This window comes from Vulpes lagopus, chromosome 23 (genome assembly GCF_018345385.1).
Source record: "Vulpes lagopus strain Blue_001 chromosome 23, ASM1834538v1, whole genome shotgun sequence".
Lineage (NCBI taxonomy): Eukaryota > Metazoa > Chordata > Mammalia > Carnivora > Canidae > Vulpes > Vulpes lagopus.
This window is the reverse complement of record NC_054846.1, coordinates 53292823-53319738: the sequence shown is the minus strand read 5'-3', so window position 1 is coordinate 53319738 and position 26916 is coordinate 53292823. Positions and strand designations below refer to the sequence as shown.

At 39.8% G+C, this 26916-nt stretch overlaps 1 protein-coding gene across 3 annotated transcripts in view; it reads left to right on the top strand.

Moving 5' to 3' along the window:
• FAF1 (Fas associated factor 1) overlaps window positions 1-26916 on the top strand; it is a 470490-nt gene that overhangs the window by 430355 nt on the left and 13219 nt on the right. For all 3 annotated transcript variants that reach the window (XM_041738818.1, XM_041738819.1, XM_041738820.1), the window contains one exon: window positions 1688-1903. In XM_041738818.1, the coding sequence (XP_041594752.1) occupies window positions 1688-1903 (216 nt within the window). The remainder of the gene's footprint in view (window positions 1-1687; window positions 1904-26916) is intronic.

Genomic DNA, 26916 nt, shown 5'->3' with positions numbered 1-26916 from the left:
GGCTATTATAAATAATGCTGCTATAAAAATGTAGGGATGAGTGTATCCCTTTGAATTAGTTTAGTGTTCTTGTATTCTTTGGGTAAATATCTAGCAGTGCAATTGCTGGATTGTAGGGTAGTTCTATTTTTGAGGAACCTCCTCCATACTGTTTTCTGGAGTGGCCGCACCAGCTTACATTCCGACCAACAGTGCGGGAAGTTTCCTTTTTTTCCACGTCCTCACCAACACCTGTTGTTTCTTGTGTTGTTGATTTTAGCCATTCTGACAGATGTGAAGTGGTATCTCATTGTAGTTTTGATTTGTATTTCCCTGGGTAAGTAATGGTAAGCATCTTTTCATGTGTCTGTTGGCCATCAGAGACACAGTTTTAAAGAACCACAGTGTTAGGATAGTCAAATGAGGGATGCCTACTGAGTGGCTCAGTTGGTTAAGCATCCAACTCTTGGTTTCAGCTCAGGTTGTGATCTCAGGGTCATGAGATTGAGCCCTGTGCCCACCTCCACACTGACCTCAGGGCTACTTAAGATTCTCCCTCACCCTCTGCCCCTCCTGCTTCTGCACTCCATTTCTCTCTCTAAAATAAATAAATCTTTTCAAAAATAATAAAATGATCCCACTTAATAGTTTAGAAAATGTATATAACTAATCCACAGAGATGTTTTGTCCCTAGAAGCAACTCTTGGTTAGCCTTTAAGGAAACATGTATGTAGAAAATTAATCTGAAAATTGATACTGGAGGAAATCAGACCTCAAAGAAAGGAATTGATCAGTTCTTGGCTACTAGGAGAAAAGTCCATGAGAGTCAGATTATTTTACCATTTATTTAGCACCTCCTGTGGGCTTAACACCATACTAAAGCATTTTTGCATGTTATTTCAGTTAACTTGTTAGTTTATTCCTTCTCTTACCAAGTACATATTGGGCATCTATTCTGTGCTATGCACTACTCTTGAAATAAGAAGTAAGACATGTTTACACACTCTTACGGAGGTTGCAAACAAGTGGGAAAGTCAGACATTAGACAAATAACTATAGTACAGTGTAGAGAATTCCAGTACAACTGAAATTTAATTTTGATATACACAAGTTCATCTAGTCATTGGGTTATTAATATATGACAGTACTACTAAAATAGCTTAATATTTTAAAATATTCACCTGAAACTCATTGCTGACCAGAACACCAATATTAGATAAATAAACTCATGCTATCTAAGAAAGAGAGAGAGAGAGAGAAGGAAGGACAGACAGACAGACAGGCAAAAGTAACTGGTCTAACTTCCTATCATTCTGATTTTTAGATTATATTTCTTATGTCTCCATTTCTGGGTCTCAATTTCTCCATATAAAAAATGAGAATATAAGACTATATAGGAAGCAATTGGGTATTTGATACCTGTTCCCTCAATCACAAACACCTGAACCCTTCAATAGAAAACAATTAATTATATTTCCTTTCTATGTGATTACTTGTCAATTTAATAATACATGTCATCAAGGTGGGACTTATTTTAATTGCTTACTAGATCAATATTAAGAAAATGAAAAACTTGCTTCTATTGTCAAGCATCAAGCTTGGATAATAAATGGATAGTAGCTTTTTGATGAGTTTATTCAGGTCTCTCCCTGTCCCATTCCCTATAGTCCTATCACACACTTTGACACTTAGTTTTTGCCCTCTTTAGGCCATCCGGCTCTCCTTAGAGCAGGCCCTACCTCCAGAGCCAAAGGAAGAAAATGCTGAACCCGTGAGCAAACTGCGGATCCGGACCCCCAGTGGCGAGTTCCTTGAGCGGCGATTCCTGGCCAGCAATAAGCTCCAGATTGTCTTTGATTTTGTTGCTTCCAAAGGATTTCCATGGGACGAGTTCAAGTTACTCAGTACCTTTCCTAGGAGAGACGTAAGTTCATGTGCCTGTTTTAGGAAATGTGTCCATTGGGAAATATCCTATCATTAGAGCTAGACAAAGTAGTCTAAGAAAAGTCCCGTGGTGGGATCCCTGGGTGGTGCAGTGGTTTAGCGCCTGTCTTTGGTCCAGGGCACGATCCTGGAGACCCAGGATCGAATCCCACGTCGGGCTCCCGGTGCTTGGAGCCTGCTTCTCCCTCTGCCTATGTCTCTGCCTCTCTCTCTCTCTCTCTCTCTCTGTGTGACTATCATAAATAAATAAAATTTTTTTAAAAAAGATGGAGTTTAAAAAAAAAAAAAAGAAAGAAAAGAAAAGTCCCGTGGTACAGCATGCTACAAGCCCTAGGAGTACTTTGTTCTGCACACCATTCTCTCCTCAGCCTTTGAAGAAGGTATGTCTTCCCAGGCCAACAAACATGTGTCCAGGAGCCTATGTAAGAAATTAAGTACTAAGTCTTTCTTCCTTCGTAGCTATTTCCCCTATTCCAGCATCTATTTAGGTTTTCCCAAGATCTCATCTCTATATACCTTAGAGTAGATCTGAAAATTGTGTGCTTAACAGCTTAACAGTTCAGTCAGGGTCAGTGATTATATAGGTTCACTAAGTCATGCTAAACCAAGAGTATTTTGTGATTTGATAGTTCTTACTATCCTGTAAAGTCACAAAGGATGACCTATATTCTATGCTTATCTGTATTTCAGCAAGGTATTTGATAGTCTCTAATAGTATCCTGGGACAAAGTAGGGAGATATAAATCTATAGTTAGGTAGTTTCATTGCTGATTAAATGGTAGTATCCAGAAAGTGTTGACTAAGTGATTATCCTCTCCCTAAAGGAAACCAAGAGGTTCTGTATTTAGTCCTTTATTACTCACCATGCTTATTGGAACTTACACGAAGACCTTATCAGATTTATGGATTATGAGAAAATCAGATTCAAGAAAACCTTAAAATACTAAAACAATAGACAAAAATGAACCTATAGAAATTTTACAGAAATATTCAGAGATAGAGAGCAGGATTCCCACATTAGACTTAGAGAATTAATTACATTTGAAATAGAAAGACCATGTATTATTAGAGGTTATCATTGAATTAGGCTGAATATACATTATTGTGTTGTGGCTGCTAACAAAATGCTAGCTGAATTTTTTGAGGATAATCCCAACAAGAGGATAACTTAATGGTCCTATTCAACTGTGTACTAAAATAAACTCACCTTGAAAGAGTCCGTAGACTCCATGCTGAAGCCTAAAGAAAAAAAGAGCATGTCTAGAGCAGGGCTAATAGGAAGATGAGGGAACTGGGAATTATATATCATTCGAAGAACATTTCCTCTAGAGATGGAAATGCCATGGGAGACATGACTGTTATCTTCAGCTACTTGAAGGCCTGCCGTGAAAAAAAAATGGGATCTTCTTTTGCGAGGCTCCAAGGACAGAATTGGGACCAATGATTTGAAAGTTACAGGAGACAGTTTTGGCCCAATATAAGAAAGTACTTTCTAAGTAGGGAATGAATATCTTGTATCATGAAGTGGTAGTTTTACTGTCATTGGAGATAACCAAGCATTGCTAAATGATCCCTTTTCAGCAAGACTGGATATTTATGGAGAAGGATTCATTCCTGGTGTTCCTACTTTAAATGGGATGGAGCTTAAACTAGCTTACCTCTAAGATATACAGTAAATCTTAATATTCTGTGATTCCATTTTGATGTAATAATATGAAGTCTAGTAACTTAGACTTAATCTAAAACACAAAACCTAGGGATGCCTGGGTGGCTCTGTGGTTGAGCACCTGCCTTCGGCCCAGGGCATGATCCTGGAGTCCCAGGATCAAGTCCCACATTGGACTCCCTGCATGGAGCCTGCTTCTCTCTCTATGTATGTCTCTGCCTCTCTCTCTCTCTCTGTGTCTCTCATGAATAAATAAATAAAATCTTCTTAAAATAAATAAAAAATAAAACACAAAACCAATAATTTGATTAAGAGTCATCTTAGTCCCTCACAGTGGCTGTCAGATTTGCAGAGTAGAGACAGAAACCAGTGGTATATGTTTAGCTCTACCCCTCAGCCACAAAATCCCTAGGTGGGATGAGGATCCTACTACTTATGTCTAAGCCAAGGAAACTAGAATAACCACAAGTGCTGGCCATTGCTCCTCTCTCACTAGCCCCACTTACTGCTCCATGCAGTTTTTCTTTGTTCATATATACCACACAAAATATGTACTAGGGAACATGCATGTACATGCTCTGTGTACTGCATGGCCAGGTAAAAAACTACTTTAATTCTGACACTGAAGTTAAACTCTAAATATGTAAACACTTAGGATAGAACCACTATCAAAGGGATCAAGGTCAGCCTGAGTCTCATACTTATGTTCTATGATGAACATCTCTTTTAAAGAACTTATAAAACTTTGGAACTAGTCTCTCCCGACTCTTGGTTTTTTTGTTTGTTAAATTTAAGTGTTATTAACATATAACTTTATATTACTTTCAGGTATACAACATAATGATTCAGTATTTGTGAACATTGTGAAATGATCACCACAATAAGTCTAGCTAATATCCATCATCATACATAGTTACAGGTTGTTTTTTTCCCCTTGTGATGAGAACTTCTAAGATGCCAACCTTTGGTTTTAAGGTATTCTTCTGGGCCTTTCATTTGAAAATGAAAGTACTAGAAGAAATAGTCTAAGGACCTTACTGGCTTTTAAAACTAAACTTTATATTCTTTTAAATTAATTTTTAAACCTGATTACTGGGGATCAGGTGGGGGAACAATCTCAAAATTAGCTAGATTTTATGATCAGTGTTAATGACGTCTTCCCACAAGGTAGAAATGTAGACTGTACAAAGCTGCTGTTATAAATAAGCAAGAGAACTGTGAAGTGAAATGCAGAAGGTTGTTGGGCCTGCTACCTGCTGCCTTGAGTTTTATTGACTAAGGACTCTGCCTTTTCAGTACAGATTGTGTTAACTGTGGATTTGCCCTAAACGGAGGGTCAATCACCTAGTCTTAGAGAAAATGTACTTTTTAAAAAAAAAATTTATTTATTCATGAGAGACACAGAGAGAGAGGCAGAGACACAGGCAAAGGAAGAAGCAGGCTCCATGCAGGGAGCCTGACGTGGGACTTGATCACAGGTCTCCAGGATCATGCCCTGGGCTGAAGGCAGCACTAAACCACTGAGCCACCCGGGCTGCCCCAAAAATGTACTCTTGATTTAGATCTCAATCATTCACTATTCTATCTGGTTACCAGTCTCTTCTCCCAATGTCCCTTTAACACCTGATCCCATTTCTACCTCAAACCCTAGCCCAGGGCCAATTTAGATCAAGTTTGGCCCATTTCCCCAGAGGAAAAGTCTAACCAGAGGCTTATTTATCTAGGAGGAATTCAGAGCTTCCCAATATCCATCACAGGTCCATTTATGGTCCTTGGTCAACTTTGATATTATGTGCACAGTGATTTTTCTAAAACCCTATTCTGATCATTCTCCTTCTTGTTTAAAAATTCATTAATAGCTCCTTATAGCCCTAAGATAAGGATAGACCCCTTAGAATACTTTCAAAAACTCTTCACTATCTGGTCCATACCTACCTTTTCCACCTTAAGTTCAGCATCTCTTATTTCCATCACCAGAAGGTATGAGATTGCTCACTAGTCATGGAAGACACAAGAGACTCTCGTGCCTCTGTGCTCTTGAATATTGTTCAATATTCAAGGTAACATTGGTAAACGTTTTTCTGCACCTCCAGAAGGATACTCTTCCTTCTTGAGTATCCACCCTCCCCACTCTTCCTGGCCTGTTTGACCTCACCTTTTAATGCCTGGTGCAAGTGTCATCCCCTCTGAGAAGCCCTCCCCTCTCCCAGGCTCCTTACCTATGAACCCATTGCAGTTTGTACATTCCTCTCTCATAGCACTTATCCTGTTCTATAATTTTTTGCAAAGGCTGTCCATATCATGTTCATGTCTACCTCCCCTGAAGTTCCCAGCATGGTACCTCACACATAAGCATTTAGTTACTGTTGTTAAGTGTTAATGATCTCCAGTCTGATTCTGAATCTCTGATTCCAGAGTGAACTAGAGAAGTTATTCCAAAAGAGAATAGATACCCTAGGCCCACCCAGATTCCAGACAAGACCTAAACCCAGGAAGCCCACCCAGGACTCGTTAGACCTCCTAGAGCCAGGGGTAGGGTGAGAGTTAATGGCCCTTCATCCTTTTCTGAATGCTCTTTCAAGTCAAACGACTAGTGTTTTTGCAAGGCTATTCTGTAACAGCCATCTGTGTCTGCAAGGATTAGGATCTAATTTGTAAAAGTCATCTTAAATTACAACCAAACTAAAGACTGTTAAAAAGCACATCTTAATACCTCGCCTCTTTAATAACAAATAACATAAGACTTAACTCCAGGAGTCTTATTGTGTCTTCAGCCTTTTCTCTACAAAGCAGAGACTGATTTCTCGCCATAGGACCTGGTAAACGTTTTTCTGCACCCCCACTCCCCAATCAAAACAATACTTCATGTTAAGATTTCCCAGCTGTCCAACTATTTACTAAATGTCTGGTGGGTATACCGCTGAACTGAGCACTGTAGGACAACCAAAAGAGCAGCAACACAAGCCTTCCCCAGAAAAGCTGATTGTCGAAGTGCTAGGAACATCAAGTTATTTGGTGGTGGTTGTTGTTGTTGTTGTTGTTGTTGTTGTTGTTGTTTTGCTGTCTATTTTGCTAATCAAAGTTACCAAGAAAAATAATATTCACTACCAGAGCTTTAGATGTGTTAGAGCCATGTGAACATCAGTGACCCCTTTGCTTACTTGGGTATTGTGAGGTAGTTGGTAGCGAGGTAGTTGAGTCCTAAAGTTGAGGAATGATCCTAACCCCTACTGATACTCCCCCTGCCTACGAGTCAGAATAAGGGGCCTCTGCCAGCTTTCCAGTTCCCCTTTGGACCTACTGGACGTTTGCCCAATGCCATTCAGTGTAAGGTTGTCAGTATCCCCTGGTCTTCCTTTTTCCCTTCTTCTTCCTACCATTCTCCTTTCCAATCCTGTTTTATCCTTTTTATTCTCCTCCTTTCTTTCCAGCCTTCCCTCCTCATCTAGTTATCCCACAACTCTTACCCTTTCCCGCCTCCTCTGTTTTCCTTCTTTTGCCTACTCCTGTCCACATCACACAGAGGAGCTCCACCTGAAGCTGGAAAGTGTTGTCATGACTGGAGAGCAGGAGGGAGGGAGGATGGTAATGGCAGATTAGCTTCAGGACTAGTGAATGCCCTGTGTGCCTTGTCACTTATGTGATTATACAGCCCTCATCCTTCCCCCGAGAACATTTCTTCTTCCAGATCTAAAGATGTGACGCCCCCAAAGACAAACATGCATGCATTCCCAAATACACTCAGAAATTTTATATTCTAAAACAAAGTAATGAATGTATTTGTATTTTTCTCCTACTTTCTAGTCCCCCCCCCCATAACTATACTTATAATTTTTTTCTTCTTCCCTCTAATGTGTTTTTTTGTTTTTTGCTTTTTGTTTTATTCATGAGAGACACAGAGAGAGAGAGAGGCAGAGACACAGGTAGAGGAAGAAGCAGGCTCCATGCAGGGAGCCTGAAGTGAAACTCAATCCTGGGTCTCCAGGATCACACCCTGGGCTGAAGGCAGCGCTAAACTGCTGAGCCACCTGGGTTGCCCTCTCTAATGTTTAAAGTAAATGTATAAACAGGCTTCTCACAGGGTTTTTCAGAGTGAAAGGCCCTCAGTAAATGTTTGTTTAGATTAACTGGTGGGAAAGCCTTACAATGTGGAGTATGCAAATTCCTTCCTCTGTCACCCATCCACCTTTATTACATGAAACACTAAGCTCAGCAATGGGAACACAGTGCTGAGGAAAATGACTTAATTCCTGCCCTTATAGAACTTATACTCTGTATCCACAAACTACTGCTGGATGATGTTTGACTTTATCGATAACACAAAGATATCTTATTTGCCACCATAAGGAAATAGAAGTAGTTTAATTTGCATTTCATTCATATATTGGTTCTTCCATACGACAAAACATTTGCTGAGCAGCCACTTTGCCAACCTCCATTCCAGACGCTAATGATACAGAAATAAAAGAAATTGTTACTGACATTGAAGAGTTCACATTCTAGTGAAAATATATCTAAAGCAAATTGCATTATAAATTATACCCACTGGGATCCCTGGGTGGCACAGCGGTTTGGCGCCTGCCTTTGGCCCAGGGCGCGATCCTGGAGACCCGGGATCAAATCCCACGTCGGGCTCCCGGTGCATGGAGCCTGCTTCTCCCTCTGCCTGTGTCTCTGCCTCTCTCTCTCTCTCTCTCTCTGTGTGTGTGTGTGTGTGTGTGTGTGTGACTATCGTAAATTAAAATAAATAAATAGATAGATAGATAGATAGATAAATAAATAAATAAATAAATAAATAAATTATACCCACTGTGGGAAGGACAGGTAATTTCAGCCTGCAGTGGTAAGGAAGGCATTATAAAGGAAATGAATATGACCTGAGACTTGTACAGAGAAATGTTAGGTGAGTAGAAACAATAGCACAGTTAAAAATAAAAGTATTGGTTGTAGTTAGACCTATATCTGAGGTCTAACTCCATACCTGCTGTATGACATTGGACAACTTACTTGGCTGTGCTGAATGTTTATTTCTTCACCTTTCTCTCTTTGAGAGGTCCATATCTGAGGTCCACTCTATACCTGCTGTATGACATTGGACAACTTACTTGGCTGTGCTGAATGTTTATTTCTTCACCTTTCTCTCTTTGAAAGAAAAATAATAATACCTAGCTCTAAGAGTTGTGTGTGGTAAGAATGAAAAGAGTGTATGTAGGCTACTATGTCCCTACCACATAATAAACAGTATCTGCTATAATTATCTCAAGTGGAGAGAAGCCAAAGAGGTGAGAAAGGCTTCTTGCTAAAGAAAGCATAGCAGCAGTGAACTCTAAACCAGACAAAATAATGTATCATTGAATCATTGATGTATTTGCCCAGTGAATCTCAGAAACATCAAGGCCAATGCTGTCATTTTACAGATGGAAAAATCAAAGCATGATAAAATTTAGTGATCAATAGCAGAGCCAACACTAAAACCCAGGTTTTCTTATGGCCATTGCTTTTTAAGATCACTGACTACTTTTAAAAGTCTGCTAATAGATTACAGAGCTCCACTTTAAAAATAGAGCTATAGGACAATAAAACTAGAAAATCAACATTAGAGACTACATAATAAATGCAATAAATTGCAGCTCCAAGCACCAATTTTTAAAATATTCTGTATTTCAATGACTTTCATATGTTAATGCCTCTAATATTACAGTGGGATTGATTTTCAATTTATATTAGACTGTCTGATTAAAAAAAGAGAAAGAAAAGAATCAGAAGGAAAACTTTAATGCCATTGAACTACCTATATCTTAAAAGCTTTGTTTTCAAGATAAAGCAAGATGAAGCATCTAATCAGTGAGATACATGTTAAAGTTACTACTGCTGAGCTTGCTCCATTCCTTTCAGGTATTTTAATATCACCGTATCTAATTGAGGCTTTCCAGTATCCCTAAATGATCAAGATTTAGAGAATAAGGACAATGATTGTGAAATGGAACACAAGTAATACCCAGTTGGTCACAATATCAGTCTGCCTCTAAACTTCTCTCAAATCTGTTCTTTTCCTCTCCTCTCTCCGCCTTCCCCACTAACCCCCACCCCCAGTCCCCACTACTCAAATCTTCATAGTCCAAATTAAACCTATGACTTCTTCCCCCTGACTCCAGTCGTGTCTACTGTATCTCCTATCGATCCTCCCCACTGACTCTTGAGTTATTTTTCTGAAACACAGATTTGATGATATCTTATCTCTTTCCAGCTTAAAAGTCGTTCTAATGGCTGCCAGTCCATACTCCTTACCAAAGCATACACAGTCTCACATCATCTCCGCTTCCTGCTCAGTTCTTCTCCCTTTCTCCCATTACTTCCCCACCACATGCTTCTCACCATTAAGCTAAAAGAAAGACTGCTAAAATGAAAGAAATCAAGAGATCTTACTGAAGTGCAAAATGCAGTCACAGAATTATCTCACTCTTTTTCTTGTCAGCTTGGGGAGGTAGCAAGGTAGGCAGTATTAGTGTCAGTCAACATATGGAGAAAGTGAGGGCCTGAGGTGGTGACATGGCTTGCTTGAGAACATACATGCAATTGATGACCACAGAGGACTAGAGCCCAAACCTCTCAACTGCTTTATTTTCAAAAATGATGTCCTAAGGAAAGATGTTTCTGGAATATTTTGACCACACAACATTTGAGTTTATAGGTTGAAGTCATCTGGTAAACTGTTTACATAATATTTACAACAAAAGAAACTAAGTAACAAAAGATTTAAAAGAATAATATACCTGCTTCTTAAATAGGTCTGTATATGAAACTCTAATCTGGTATATTAGTCTAATTAAAGGGGGGAATATTTTTAGCAAGGGTGTCTTCTATTTCTTCAGGTTATTCATTTTGTTTAAGAAATGTATTTTCTAAATTTTAAGTTTTGTTTTTAAGTAATGAAATGAAGCATCCTGTACCTTAACAATGCCTTACACATTACATCAGTCTGAAAACTCATAGTTTTTTTAAGTGTCTCTATTGTTGAAACCATTGAGATGGAATAGAGGGAAAGCAGTGATATAGAGGAAGGAACTGGGAATCAAAAGATTAGCTGTGCAATCTTGAACAAGGCACACCCCCTCTCTAAATCTCAGTTTTCTTCTCTGTAAGTTAGCAATAAATTCTGCCTCTCCCAGGACCATAGCATGACTCAAATAAGGCAATGTATAGAAAAGTGTTTTGTAAACTGTGAGATACTGTCTAAGTATGAAAGGTGATGATGATCATGATGACTATCCAAAAACCAAATATTCAGAATAAAAATTTTTTAATAACAGTATTTATTGAGGGTTTGCTGTATTAGGTACTTTTCTCAGTGTGTTATGTGAGATGAAAGCAGAGAGGGAAGCAAACCATAAGAAACACTGAACTCTAGGAAACAACTGAGAATTGATGGGGGGTGGGGGGATGGGATAACTGGGTGATGGGCATTAAGGAGGCACTTGATGTAATGAACACTGGGTATTATGTGCAACTGGTGAATCACTAAATTCTACCTCTGAAACTAATAATACACTATGTGTTAACTAAATTGAGTTTAATTAAAACAATAAGCAAACAAAAACTATTCTAAAGGTAAGTATTCATCCTTTATTCACTGAGATAGGAAACTCAGGCACAAAAGAGGTTAAGTTAAAAAAAAAAAAAAAAAAGAGGCTAAGTAAATATCAGAACCAGATACAGATCTAAGTGTGTGACTCTGGAGTCTGTGTTCCTAATCCCTATGCCATCATGCCCCTTGATTTATTCCAAGGAAGGAATAAATGAGTGAGGTAGTTTATCATCTAGAGAATACTTTAAATGTGTAAATGAACCTTAGAAAGATTTCATCTTTGATTTCTTCATGTTGTCTTTGTAATTCCTATTACAAAGTCACAGCCAGATATAGGTAAAGTGTACCCTTAATTGTATTTCATACTGTTTACCAACAAACTTTTATTTTTCTAGGCACTGTGCTAAGTGCCAAGGAATAAGGTATGGTCTTTGCCTTTGATAATACCCTGGCTTCTCATACAAAAATAATCTTCATACTGCAGTTCATGTAGTAGGTTCTAAGAGTATTCAAATAAAAAGGGTAATAGAAATCAGAGTTGACCAAGATCCCGGACCTGGATAATGAGAAAAGGCTTTGTACAGAAGGTAGCAGATAAACAAAACTTTGAGATGAATAGGATTTTTGTTGAACTGATAAGGGGAGAATATTCTCCAGCAGCCAGGACAGCTTGAGGAAAGAAGCTAATGTTGGAATGCACAAGGCATGGCTGGGTAGGGGAGTGCAGATTAAATTAGTCAAAAAATGGAATTTATATAGTAAAGTTCTAGGAACAAAAACTGTATAAAACCTAGACTACCAGGCAAAGGAGCTTGGCTTTATTTGTTGAACAAGGTAATGACATGGTCATGGTCATCACAGTTATCATCATAGTAAGAATAATCACCCATACATTATTTCATATTTTATAAATTCACATTGCCTGGCACATTGTAGGTGCTCAATAAATGTCAGTCCTTTGATCTCTTCCCTTGCTACCCTCATTATCTAGGGGATCTCATTCAGTCTTGTGGCCTTAAATGTCATATATACAGTTACCACTAACCCTAGGCCAAGCCACTATAATCTCCTGTCCAGATTATTACAGTGGTATCTTAACTGACCACTCTGCCTCCACCCATGCAGCCCCCTACCGCTTCAGTCCCTTTTTCTAAAAAACAGAGAGACTTTTTAAAAGCATATAAGGCAAATCATATCACTTCTTTTCTCAATACCCTGTGGTGGTTCCCCATCTAGTTCTGAGCTTTGGAAACGCCACCCTGATGTGACTCCCTGCTATTTCTCTGACCCTATTTAATCTTTTCCAGTCACCTTGGCATCCTTGCTATTTGTAAAAGACAACAAAATATTTTCTCACTTCAGAACCTTGCACTTGCACTTTCTTCCTCTAGGAATCTGCATTGCTCATGCCCTTACTTCCTTCAAGTCTCTGTTCAAATGTTGCCTTTTCATTGAGGCCTTTTCTGACCAACTCATAGCAGTCTTCCTTCCCTCCTTTCAGCTCCCACCTTACTGACAACCCTTAGGCTATCTACCATTTATTGAGTTCCCACTGTGGATTAGGCAATTATGCTGTGCACTTTACAAGTGTCATCTAATTGAATCCTTACAACCAGGTTGTGAAATTGGTATTGTCTTTAGTTTATAGTTGAACAAACAAAAGGCATGAAGAAGCAGATTTCAAACCCACATCCAAAAGCTGTTATATCAGGCAAATATTATTCCCACTTTACAGATACAGGAACTGAAGCTTCTTAGTTAAGTGTTTTGTCCAAGATCACATAGCCAGGAAGTAGAAATTGAGTATGAAGGTGCTGATTCTTTCCATTATATCGTACTGGTAGCCTGGAAAAATGAATCAACATGAAGAAAGACTGAAGCCAGAAGAATAGTCAAGGGACATTGCAGTACTTAAAATGAGATTGATAAAAATGCAGCCAAGCAGGGGAAGATTAGAGAGATGCTAATATATGGTCTACTAACACCTGAGCTATTTTGATAAATAGTTCCATAGTTTCTCCTAGTGCATCTGTACCTGGAGTCAGTCAGAGAGATAATGCTGGCACCTCCATCTATTTGCTGAGTTACATTGACCACATTATATCACTTTGCTAAATTTCAGTTACTTCATCTTTCAAGTGAGGATAATGTCATGTGTCCTCACTAATATATTGTGATGATAAGATAAAAGTGATAATGAAAACACTTGGTAAATGGCAGAGGCCCATGCTGCTTGATTTGGTAATGCTGAGTTTCTTTTATCCCTTTCCAGCAAGTCACTGCTTTTGCCCTGTTTCTAGCCTTTAAAAAATAAGTTTTGATACGCATTCTTCATTCCTAATATGAGGGTGACCTGCATTTTGTCACTTGTGTTATAACAGACTCTTCCTTAGAAGGAAATCCACTATTTAGTCCCCATAGTGCAGGAAAAATGTGTTTTGAGTATTGGCAGTCATGACAGGGAAACAGCACAGTTATATAAAGAACCAGTTACCAAGGTCCAGGTAAGGTCCTGCCAAGGTCCAGGTGGACCTTGGGCGAGGCACACAACCTCTCTAAGCTTGTTCCTTCACCTTTATAAGGCAGATAATAATAGCTGTTTGAGGTGGTCGTAGAGTTAAGAGGTAATTTGAGGGCAAGAACACAACACACGGTAGATGCTCAGGACGTACGGTGCTTTAAAATGTGTAGACTTTGTGCTTGGAAGAAATAACATGGCTCACCGGTTGGACATGCCCCTGGGTGAGGCCCTGTCTGTAGGATGAAACCACACCATCTCACTTTCAGCATATTTTCCTTTAAGGGAGCATGTTCTCTCCCCCTTCCTCCATGTTACTCTTGCCACAAAGCAGAATCCTCTTATTGAGATTGCAGGGAGATACGACTAAACACCAAAGAGGTTCGCAGTGAAATGTGTTGATACAGTTTCCTGCTTAGTTTCAAGATGAATTGGGTCTGAGCCTTCAGAAAGTGGGTGGCTTCCTAATGTGAAAGTTTTCTTTGAAATTTTGGGGGCTGATTTGGTGACCTCTCCAGTTCTTAACAGCCTTTTCCAGCTCTCGGTCAGACAGGAATTAACAGTTATTAATATTCTACCAAACGCTTTGGGAAACATTCTCTCATTTAATCTTTATTTGAAGACGCCTGGTGGCTCAGCGGTAGAGCGTCTGCTTGTGGTCCAGGGCATGATCCTGGAGTCACGGGATCGAGTCCCACATCGGGCTCCCTGTATAGAGCCTGCTTCTCCATCTGCCCCTCTCTCTCTCTCTCTCTCTCTATCTCTCTGTGTGTGTGTGTGTGTGTGTGTGTGTGCGTGTGTCTCATGAATAAATAAGTAAAATCTTAAAAAAAATAATCTTTGTACAAGCCCTAGTAGCCCCATTTTACAAATAGAACAACTGGGGATAAGAGACCATAAGTAATATTTCCAAGGTCACATACCAAGTAACGGACATAATTATGATTGAACTTCCAAAGTCTATGCTTTTATCCTAAACAGAAAACTTTTTCATATGTGTCAGAGGGGATCCCAGGACTGCCTCCAGGTTTGATGACTTCCTAGGAGGACTCACAAAACTAACATGTAGTCATACTCATGGCTATGATTTACTACAGCAAAAGGATACAAACCAAATCAGCAAAGAGGAAAGGCATATGGGGAGAAGTCCAGGGAAAAGCAGGCAAAAGCTTCCAAGAGTCTTATCCCAGGAGACTCACACAGAATGAACTTAATTTCCCCATTGATTTGAGACAACACATGTGAAGTGTAGTCAAGCAAGGAAGCTTACTAGGGACTGCATAGCCAGGGTTTTTATTGAAACCTGATCACAAAGGCAGGTACCCTCTGTCTAGTTACCAAAATTCCAGAATCCCGGAAGGAAAGTAGGCATTCAACACAAACTGTAGTTTGCACAGTTTAGGTTTATTGAATCACACTTACTAGTTCTGAGAATGTTGGGAACCCTCCTGAAAACCATGTTGCCACATGGCAACCCAAGACCAACCTTGTAAACAAGACTTTCAAAGAATATCAGTCAGACTTGCTTACGTTAACTCTTTTCTATATATGTCATCCTCTTGACTCTTGACCAAGGCATCTTTACAAAAAAATTAGAATCAATAGGACCCTACATGCAGAATAAAAGCAGCCTGCAGTGTGGAGCCCAGTTATGCTTTTTAGGGATTCTGGACTTCGCCAGCTAAAACAAATCCCCTTAACCATTAAAGTCCATCTTAGAAAGCAAGGTGGCTTCCTCCTTAAGTTTCTGTATTAACCATGTTTTCACATGGCCCATGTCATCAACTCAGATATAGCAGAATTCTGGCTAAGTTGAAGCTGACCTCTGAACATCTTCCAGGGCTCAGGCAATGTCATGATATCAGGGTACACACAAGAAGTACAATCCCAGGGGGATACCTGGTACCCCCAGAAACAAAATTTATAATTAAGTGTTAGAGCACCCCAAGCAGGACATGCATTAGGCCCAGTGCAGTACCTCTCACCCATGAGTTCTCCGTCATTCCAGATAGTTTAATTCAGCCCTTGGTTTCACAGTCTCAAATAGATTTGCTTGTCCATAATACCAGTTCATCTGCCTCATGAATGTCAGTAACATTGACATTGTTCCTTCCTGCCTTTAAAACTATCCTTTTAACATTGACATTCATGGGGGATGATCAATCCCTTTTTGGGAATAGCAGCATTTAATTATCAGATTGTCTTTCTAGGGTGTGTACACCAGGAGAAAGGTGAGAAAAGTAGAGTCAAGCTATTTATTAGTCTTTTGTTGCAAACTGCAACTAAACTGGGAAGTTGAACACAAGTCAACACAGTGAGACATTCCCCCAAAGGTAGAAGTTAAGAGTCCAGAGTCTGTCAAGAATGGGCAGAGGAGTCACACTCCTTGTGTGCCCTCCCCCAACTTACAGCTTTTGGCAGGAATCACAAATTAGGAATATAGTCGGTGTCGGGATCCCTGGGTGGCTCAGCGGTTTAGCGCCTGCCTTTGGCCCAGGGCACGATCCTGGAGACCCGGGATCGAGTCCCACGTCGGGCTCCCGGTGCATGGAGCCTGCTTCTCCCTCTGCCTATGTCTCTGCCTCTCTCTCTCTCTCTCTCTCTCTGTGACTATCATAAATAATAAAATAAAGTAAAAAAAAAAAGGAATATAGTCGGTCTCTATTACAAATATAAGCCAAATCAGAGCTTGATTTTATATGATCCTATCAAAAAACAAATCCTTTCCTACAGGCATTTGTATGTGACCCAGATAGTACAGATAATACTCATGATGTCTTCAGAATTTCAGGCCCCACAGAGTGTGTCCTAAATCTACAATTCCAGAGTCAAAGTCCTGGTCATTGAGTTTATGCTTGTTTTCAGTTCAGCACAGCACCTTCTGATGCTGAAACAGCTTACAACAGGTAGCGTTAGGTTTTTGTTTAGAGTCAGGTCTAGACAATTACGATCTATGGATTTAGGATTCCAAATGAAGCCAGCAGCTTTTCTTCAGCAGCAGCAAAGCCTAGGTGCTGCAGGACCAGGCAGCAGCAGTGTTCTAAGTTCAAGTAACATGCAGCACTTTCCTAAGCCCTTTTGGTATTGTCCAAATTTACATACTAAAAAATATGCATACCACACAGGAAGATCATCAGTCTCTAAAGATCAGAGATCTGATTCTATAAGATCATTGGCAAACTAAAAACTATTTAAAAAAAAAAAAAAAACCCAAGGTGTGGCTCTTTTTTTTTTTTTTTTTAAAGATTGTATTTATTTGTTCATGAGAGAGACACAGAGAGAGAGGCAGAGACACAGGCAGAGGGAGAAGCAGGCTCCATGCAGGGAACGCCATGCGGGACTCAATCCCAGGACCCCAGGATCATGCCCTGAGCCAAAGGCAGACACTCAACCGCTGAGCCACCCAGGCGTCCCCCAAGGTGTGTCCCTATCTGGAGATTGCCTCTCCTTACCATGTTATCTCCCTTTTTCTAGAGGCTTCAAAAGCAAAAATCGTTAATTCTGGAGACTTGTTCTATTTTCAGTACTTGGAGTTTATATTTTAACCCACTCACCAGTGGCAAAGTCACAAAAATTATGTTCTGCTAACACAATTTACAGCTTTCTTTAGTTGGGATGATTCTCTAGCATTTATGAAATTGGAAGCATATAATGTTTTATATCTGTTTTTACCAGATATCTAGATACAATAGCCACAAGACTATAATTTTTTAAAATTCCTCCCCCCACCCTTTTCTAATTGCAAATTTATTCAAACATGTAGCAATACTTTTATTTTTTTAATTAATTAATTTATTTATTCATGAGAGGGGGAGAGAGCGAGAGAGAGAGAGGCAGAGACACAGGCAGAGAGGGATCCCTCCCCATGCAGGGAGCCCGATGTGGGACTCGATCCCAGGACTCCAGGATCACGCCCTGAGCCAAAGGCAGACGCTTAACTGCTGAGCCACCCAGGCATCCCTGTAGCAATACTTTTAGCATTTACAGAGCTAATACTAAAATTGTTGGAGAAGATCCCTGCTGGAATGCAAGGGATGATAGGGAAGGAGCAATACCTTGCTATTGCGACAACAGCTAAGCTGAAGAAATGGCCAGAGTGTTTTTCTCCCTTTTTTCCCCTCTGGTTTATCTAAAATTGTGCTCCATCCCTGGAAACTAATTTAACTTCTTTATTCCTCCCATTTGAAGAGGAGAACAAGGCAAAATTTTAGCATTTTTGGCCTATCCATAGCTCACCTTTAGAAATTTTGTGATCCTTTTGCCACCTGAGAGAACAAAAACCAAAGGCATTACAAGGCTGCACCTTTCCCCTCACTTTAATTAGTACAGCCAAAAGCAGTTAGAGGAGTCATGAAGTCAACTCCCCTGGATTGGATCTATCATTTTAAAATTCTGTAGATAGCTTTTACCTCTCAAAACAGATAGCAACTATTTCATACCATGGATGAATGACTTCACATCCACTCAGGTACCACAGGTTGACCATTCCCTATTCTTCTCCCAAACAATGCTTTCACCATATTTCGATGAGTCAGGTTTTTTTTTTTTTTTAATTTTTATTTATTTATGATAGTCAGAGAGAGAGAGAGAGAGAGAGGCAAAGACACAGGCAGAGGGAGAAGCAGGCTCCATGCACCGGGAGCCCGACGTGGGACTCGATCCCGGGTCTCCAGGATCGCGCCCTGGGCCAAAAGCAGGCGCCAAACCGCTGCGCCACCCAGGGATCCCTGATGAGTCAGGTTTTTAATCCCACTGCTGACACCAACGGAAACCATAACCCCTCCAAGGTTTAATGATTGAATTCTAGCAGAATTCATAGGACTGAGCATGTAATCATGCTCATGGCTGTGATTTATTACGGCAAAAAGATACAAAGCAAAATCAGCAAAGAGAAAAGGCACATGGGACAAAGTCCAGCAGAAACCGGGCACAAGCTTCCAAGTATCCTCTCCCAGTAGAGTTGCACAAGACACACTTAATTCCCCCAACAAAGATTTAAGACAACACATGTGAAATGTTGCCAAGCAAGGAAGCTTATTAGGGACTCAGTACCTAGGGGTTTTAGTTGGGAACTGATCATGTATGTACCCTGTACAGTGGCATGTCCCAAAATTCCAGACTCCCAGGAGGAAAATAGGTGTTCAGCATAAATTACATTGTTTGCCCAAACAATTTAGGCATAGTGAGCCACCCTTACCAGTTCTGGGAATGGTGGGAAGCCTCTCTAAACCCAGGTTCCCAAATGCCAGCCAAGGGCCAACCTTTCAAAAGAATAGCTGTCAGGAAAAAAAAAAAAAAGAATAGCTGTCAGGTCTGCTGTAGTAACCCTTCTCCACACATATAATTTTATTATTTTTTTATAATTTTAATTTTTAAAGTATTCATATCTCAAATTCATTTCTGGGGTTTACTACTGGATATGTAGGTGGAATTCTGAAAGTGGGAAGCTTAGAGCATTTGACTTTGCCTTTTACTTTAACTTGTAACAGTACTTAGTCCTTTAATGAAGGATAAAAGTAACCTTCAGAAGAATACAGCTGATCCTTGAACAATATGGGGGTTAGGGACACCAACCCTCTGTGCAGTCAAAAAATCCACATATAACTTTTACCTCCCTGAAAACTTATGTACTAATAGACTACTGTTGACTAGAAGCCTTACCAACAATATCAACAGTCAATTAAAACATATTTTATATGTTATATGTATTATATGCTGTATTATTGCAATAAAGAAAGCTAGAAAAAAATCTTATTAAGGAGAAGATTCATCGACAGTAATAAATTATATTTATCCAAAAAACTGCATGTAGGTGGACCTGCTGAATTCAAACCATGTTGTTCAAGGGTCAGCTGTACTAACAAGTACCAGTTAATCCTGTATTTTCAAAGGGGATCTTCAAAAGAACCCGAGGAAAGCACAGTCCCTCGAGATGGTCATCTCCTAGTTCTAGAGTGCCAACATACTCCATGTAAACTTGCTCCCAAATCTGCAGTGGTCCTGCAGTTGTCCTTCAGGCTTCAGCCACTTGCCCTCACTGCAGAGGGAGAATACTTTCTTCAATCTAGCTACTTAAAATAAAGGAGGAGTTGTTGGTATTTATTTTTCCTTGCTTGTTTTATAAGCAAATATAAATCAACACTGTAAAGATTATTTATTTAATACTACGTCTTCTTTTCAATCACATTTCAGAGGCATTGTAGCCTGAAACAAAAGCACATACCGGCTATAGAGTCAAATGGACCTGGCCTTGAATTCTGGATCAGCTTTTCATTGAGTGATCTTAGATTACTTAATCCCTTGGTAAAAATGGGAATAACAATACCTACTTCAAAGGGCTATTGTGAACATTAAATAAAAGAATGAATGTAAAATGTTTAATACATATAACATTTACCACAGCGTATGAATATAATAATAGTAACTGGTATGATAATAATGTTGATTATTTCTCTCCCTACCCGTCTTCTTTCTATACTTATTTTTTCTTTCATGTTTTGGTTTCAAGAGGACAAAGAACCTTTGTCCAATATAAACTGGAAACTACTAGCTTTCAAGTAAGGATATCATACCCTGTGCCTTATAGGCCTAATAGCAATAGTTTGAGAGTTGTGTTCAACTAGCATTATCTAGAGTTTAATTATCTGACTTCTGTTTTACTAAACTAGCAGATTTCTTTCATAGTTGGAAACATTCCTGAATGAGTCTATGGTATTTTTCCTAGGGTGAGAGATAGTCTTATTTCCTCTGGAGATTTTTTACCTCATTTATGTCAGAGTTCTCTTCTAGGGTAAGCTCATTTAGGGCAATAGCTGTACTGCATCTTGTTTGCCTTTGCACCTTCATTTCTGGCATGGGCTTGCACAGGCCTACAGTAAGGACCCACCAAGATGTGAGTTGATATAGGCTGGAGAAAAGGATGTAGGGATGGCACACTTTGTTGGGTGTGATAATGATGATGACATGGTCTTGGTCTAGAAGGCCAAGTCTGGTAGGAGATAAAACAAGAAATCACCCTAGCAGACACGAGACAACACATCCTGCCAACTTAGGCACAGCATGAAGAAGAATACACTATTTTGCTTGAACAAAAAGGTCTGTGTCAGTTGTACAGGTGAGCACTGTACCTGAGGTTAAAAAATTTACTTCATTCTGTAGGCTATAGGGAGCTGATAGTTTTAAAACTGAGAAGTACAGTTTTCATTTTTCACAGTAGTTATATTGTATAAAGTTGCCACAAACACTGAGTTAGCAAATACTCAATATTGCTTCTAAAGGAAATACTTGGTTAAGTTCCTGTGAGTTTCTGGGTACAAGTTTTCATCAACCAATCAATACATAACTTTGTTTTATGTGTGTTTCTGTTTAAAGACATTTTAGTTAGTGTATAAGGCTTTATTAACATTGCACTCATGGCCAGCAATACTATAACTTATGCCTGAATGAAGTTTATCTAGCACACACATTTTCTCCATAAGGCATATCACAACCTTCTTAAATTTGGGAACACCAGACAGCACTTTAGTAGTATGCTTGGGAGCATTTGAAACAGCAAAATCACACACACACACACAAAACCCACACACACAAAAATGCAAAAACTATGACACTAAATCTACCACAAGAAGTACATTTGTTTACACTATGAGAGCTGAAACAATAAAGCAGAGTATTGCCTCATTCGACCTCAGATGGGAACATGGGTACCAGGCAACTGAATTTTTCACCACTCTACACATGTTCTCAGAAGACCATGAAAGTACTGCAAGTGTGGATTTCAGAGTTAGAAATGAAGGTTAATGAGTAGGTGAATTTACAAATATCAGAATCTATGGAATCACGAAGACCAATTTAATATGGGCTCTGTAGCCTTTTAGGAACACTTGCATAGCATTTTGCCATATTCAAAAATACTTTTACCTCTAACTTCTAAGTTAGTCTACATTCATTAATTTGATAAACATTTAATACATACTTAGTTTTACCAGGTACTTGTTAGGCACTAAAGATACAAAATGGGACCAAAAGCCCTAATACATAAACAAAGATATTCAAAGGTTAAAAATGTTATGATAGTCTATGCCAGATATAATGGGAACCCAAGGAATAGTAGAGGCTTCAGTTCTCTACTGGGAGATCAGTAAAGCTTTGCAGAAGAAACAGGGTTTGAACAAGTATTTTCAAAACGGAGTAGCAATGAGAAGGAGTGAACTCTTGATACATGATGAAAAAATCTGGATAGATCTCAAAAGCATTATGCTGAGTGGAAAAAGGTAATCTCAAAAGATTGCACATACTGTATGATTCCATTTATACAACATTCTTGAATTGACAAAATTGTAAGGATGAAAAATAAATTAGTGGTTACCAGGGAATAAGGATAGAGTTTTCTGTGATGGAATTTAGTATATGAAGTTGGGCATGGAAGGATTGAGATAGGAGGTGAAAAAATAACTGAAGAGTCTTCTATGTATTAATCTAGCAAATATTTGAGCACCTCTTATGCATAAGATATTGGGGATACGGTAGTGAATAGGCTAGATAAAATTCTTGCCCTCATAAAAACAAGTCTAGTGGTAATTTGAACTAGTTAAGTGTTAACCCTTGTAATAAAGATGAGAATTTAGGATTGCAATTGCCACGTGGCTGACACAAATTGATATAGCTAATAAGTTTCAGAGCAGTGGTCTTTTGATTTCATATTTTTACCTTTTCCTTATTGTCTAAAGCTTGTGGGTTATTTTTATCAAGAAGGATTAGAGTAGGGAGACCCTGGAAAAAGGAGACCAGATAGGACTATTACAGTTGACAAGACAATAGGCTATGGAAATCTTAACTAAGATGGCATCAGTAGGGATGAAGAAAAGGCAGCAGAATCAGGAAAAAGGAACAATCAGTGGGACTTGGTGATTGTCAAATTATGTCTGTGGTGGGGTAGAGAAGGAGTTGTCAGAGGAAACTTAGAGGTTCCCAGCCTGAATGATAAGAAAGATGGTATTTACCATGTAGAGAAATGAAGGAAGACAGATAAGGAAGCAGATTTCACTTGAGACAGATTTGTTGAGTCTCGGGTACCAGGAGAAAGTCTAGGTGGTGCTAACAGAGGATTGAGATTTAAACTGGTGAGACTGGCTCAACACCAGAAAATTCCCCTGGCAGTGACTGGAGTGGATTTGAAGGAGATGAGCAATAGACAGTAGAGAGTAGTGTTTAAAAAATTGGGTTCTGGCCTCCCATACTGAATCTCACCTCTGCCATTTCATAACTCTTCAATCTTGGGCAAATTTCCTAACCTCTATAGAGCTCAGTTTCCTCGCCTATAAGGATGATAGTACCTACTTCACTGGGCTGTTGTAAAAATGAAATGAACTGATACTTATAAACCACCAGCATGTAGTAAGTGCTCAGTGTATCTAAGCTATTATGATGAAGTTGATGGCAAGCAGAGGAAAGGTTTTTGCTAGCCCACAGAGGTACTGAGAGAACCAATGTTATTATATAAGAAAACCCATCATTTATGTTCCTGACCAGATTAAATAAATACACAAAGGAGTTTTTAAAATATGTTTTTAAATTATAGCCATTTCATGGAAACTGAATGGAATTAAGAACCTTCACAAAATCTGCTATTGCCCTTTCTACTCATTACAAAGGAGTTGGAGTAGTAGGGAGTGAGGACAATGAATAAAAACCATTTATTTTTATGCCATTATGTGCACAATCAAGTATATTAGTTCTCTGAAAGATAGATATTATTCCCATTTTACAGGTAAAGACGTGGAAGCTTAGCTTAAATTTTTCAGGGTTGCACAATAAATGTCAGTACCAATATTTAATTCCCATAACTCAGGTCCTTTCCCCATACCATGCAAACATAAAATGGAGTGACTATTACTGATTATGTACAGGTATATTGATGTATTTAAACATTTACAAAATTATTTACTTTGCTCCAGAAGTTCATTTTATAAGGGGTTTATAAAACACCATACCATTCAGAATTGTGTTATCAGAAATCAAATAAACTTTTGAAGGCTTTACATACAATCCAATCTGATTTCATCTGGCCATAAATAAAAAATCATTAGTTCTGTGCTCAATATTCCAGGTGCTTCTGCAGACATGCTTTACTCACTTAAAGTCTGTATAATAACCCCATTGTAAATACAAACAACTGCAAACGTGTATATGTGCAGATTAACCTTTTCTAGACACTCCTTGTAATTTTCAAAGCCAGTGCTGGAGTTCCAGAGTGTGTTAGCACCTGCGCCAACATGCCAAATCCCACCCCCGCCCGCCGGGTCTCACTGCAGTGCCAGCTCTGGTCCCAGCCTGGCCTAGCCGCAGCCTAGCCCCAGCCTACTGCACCCTGAACACACCCTACTCTTTTCCTAGCAGCAGGACATCAAGGCTTCAGGTTTAATACCTGTATACCTGTAGCTGAATCCCAAACCTGAGGACTCCTTTGCCACTTCCATATTTATTTCACTTTCCTTCCTCTGGTTGGCTCTAATGTAAGAGCCTTGTATGAACAGGCTTTCCTCATGCCTCTCTTTTAGACTGTGAGAACTAGAAAAAACCCCTATTTTATGAATGAAGCACTCAAGGTACAGAGAAGGAAAGGAACTTGATCATGGCTTAGGAAAACCAAAAGATACCAAAGCAGAAATACTGGGCCCAAATTTACAGTCATGAAGATAAGGTGTATGTTTTTTTAAACAAAAAAAGAGCTATACATATCAAATTATTTGAGATTGTGTCTCATTTATCTGAGTATTCCTTGCATTGTGCTTGGCACACAGTGGGCAACAATACTGAATTATTATGTATAAAAGTAGAAATCAGAAAAATGGTTAATTCGACTGTAGGGAGCAGTTGCGCACATTAGAATGACCCAAGGAAGACAGGGAGAGCTGACTGACCCCCTAGGACCAAGGTGCCTACTACCCTTGTGTCCCCGCCACTGTACCAGTTCCCTGTCAGAGCCCTCCCCTGGTCAGAATTGCAGTGGGCCCATTTCCTGCCTGCATCCTGTCCCAGGTTCTCCATTCCTTGAGGATGGAGGTGGTGCCTTGTTCGCTGTTGTGTCCCAATGCCTATCGCAGATTCTGACACTGTAGGAAACACTCAGGAAATATTTGTTTAGTAAATAAATGAAAAGAAATAAAGTATTCCTGTCCATTCATGCATCCACTGTTTTTATTTGGTTTTCTCTTTTGTATTCCATCTCACCAGGCAGAAACTCACGGTAGCCCTGTGGCTTGAGCAGAGGCAATAGAAGGCCACCATATAGTGACATTCACCCTCACCTGTTCCTGCCCTCCCTCATCCCAGGTCTCTCCCGCCACCTCCAGGTTTCTCCCTGCCCCTCCTGCTGCATCGTCATGGAAGAGAACTCCAGAGCCTTGGGGAGAACCATGGACTCTCTGGAATTTAAGCTCCAGAAGTCACCCATCTGGTTAAAATTTTCAGGTGTTAACAGCCAGTTGCCAGCGTCTCATTTTGACATCTCCAGCAGGACATTCTTAGAAGAGTGTGATAGGCAGGGAAGGGAACTAAGCTGGGAACCAGGTGTCCAAGGCAGTATTTCAGTTATTTCAGCCATTTGCTGTATGATTTCAAGCAAGGGACATACTTCTCTGGGTCTTATTTTCTTCATCTGAAATAGAAAAAGGCTAAAATAAGTGCTTTCTGAATCTTCTTCCCATTCTGATACTATGTGACTCTATGATTAAATGACCTGCATGTAGATAATACCTGCCCCGTTGACAGCACTATTCTGAAAACTAGAACAAAAACCACTGGCTTCCTGGTCTTAATGGCTTTATTTAAGATCATCTTCTCTCCTTTTATGTGAGAATGTCTCTGTCCCAGGCAGTTTATGGGGACTTAAGCTTTTATTTACTGTAGCTGGAGGCTCCTATAAGCTGGGGCTTTGACAATATTTCACATTTATTTATCTGAGCCAGAGCTTAGGATCAGGTGGCAGCTAAGTCACTTAAGGTTATTCAGATGCATTGGAAATGTTGCTTAATAATTCAGAACCAGTTTTCTCTGTTTAGACTATTAAGATTTTTTAAATCCTTCTAATTAGCCAATTCCAACAGCAGTTTAAATAGACAGGGAAATATCTGTCCCTTCTGAAAGGGCAACTGATGCAAACTTATTGCCAGTCTCTGTGTCTGTGCAGCAACAACTGACTGAAGCAAGGGCCAGAGGGGTCCAGAGCCAGGGGGCCTACTAGGGTGACCTGTTAATGGTGTCACTGACGAGTTCTGCCTGCTGTCCTAGTGAGGCTAGGGCAGGCAGGCCTGGGAATACAGCTCTTGACGCCCTTTATTTGGACTGGTGGGGGCTCCAGGAGGAGTGGGGAGCCTCCATTCCGTCATGCAGTAGGTCAGTCTTTCAACAAACATTTGCTGAGTTCATACCGGTTCCGGCAATACAGTAGGCCCTGAAGATAGACAGCCAGTCCTTATTTTTATGCCCTCAGAATCCAACCTGCCTGGAGAGAAAGACTCATAGACAAACCTGGGAGGCACAGCAGACAGATAACTCAGTGTGAGACTGCAGCTGATCCTTTGAGTTAGATCCTCCAGAAGCAGGCAGCCTCGCCTGATCAAAGTACAGTAGTGCTGGTTTAACAAAGGACTGGGTCCACATTGCCAATATCTACACTTCAATTCAAACACTGACCTTAGATGTGCAAACAGATGTTGGCAGCCACCACGTCTGAGGAGTCTGAGGTGAAACAGAGGTATTTGTGCAGCAGCTGGGGACTGGCCACACACAGAGCATGTGTAGACTAGGCCCCACGATGAACGTATATGGCCCTTGTGTACCAGGAACATCCATCGCCAGTGATGGGAGAAGTTGTCACTTGTAATTAACTCTCTTACAAGGAACCGGAAAATGAGATTAATTTAGGCTCTGTCACTCTGTCACCTGGTTTTGTAGATGAAGTGGCATTTGAGATGAGCCTTAAAGGGTAGATGGAACTAGGAAGGAAGGACAGTCCAGTAGAGGAAACAGCATAAGCAAAGGTTCACAGAGGAGAAGCACCAGACGTATTTGGAAATAACAAACTGGTCTAACTGGTTAAAGCATAAGGTCTGTGAGGGGATAGAATTTAAAGAAAGAATGTTGGGGCCAATACCACCACCCTTTTAAAACATACAGGCCCAGATACCACTTATTTGATGTAGTTTTTCAAAAAAAAAAAAA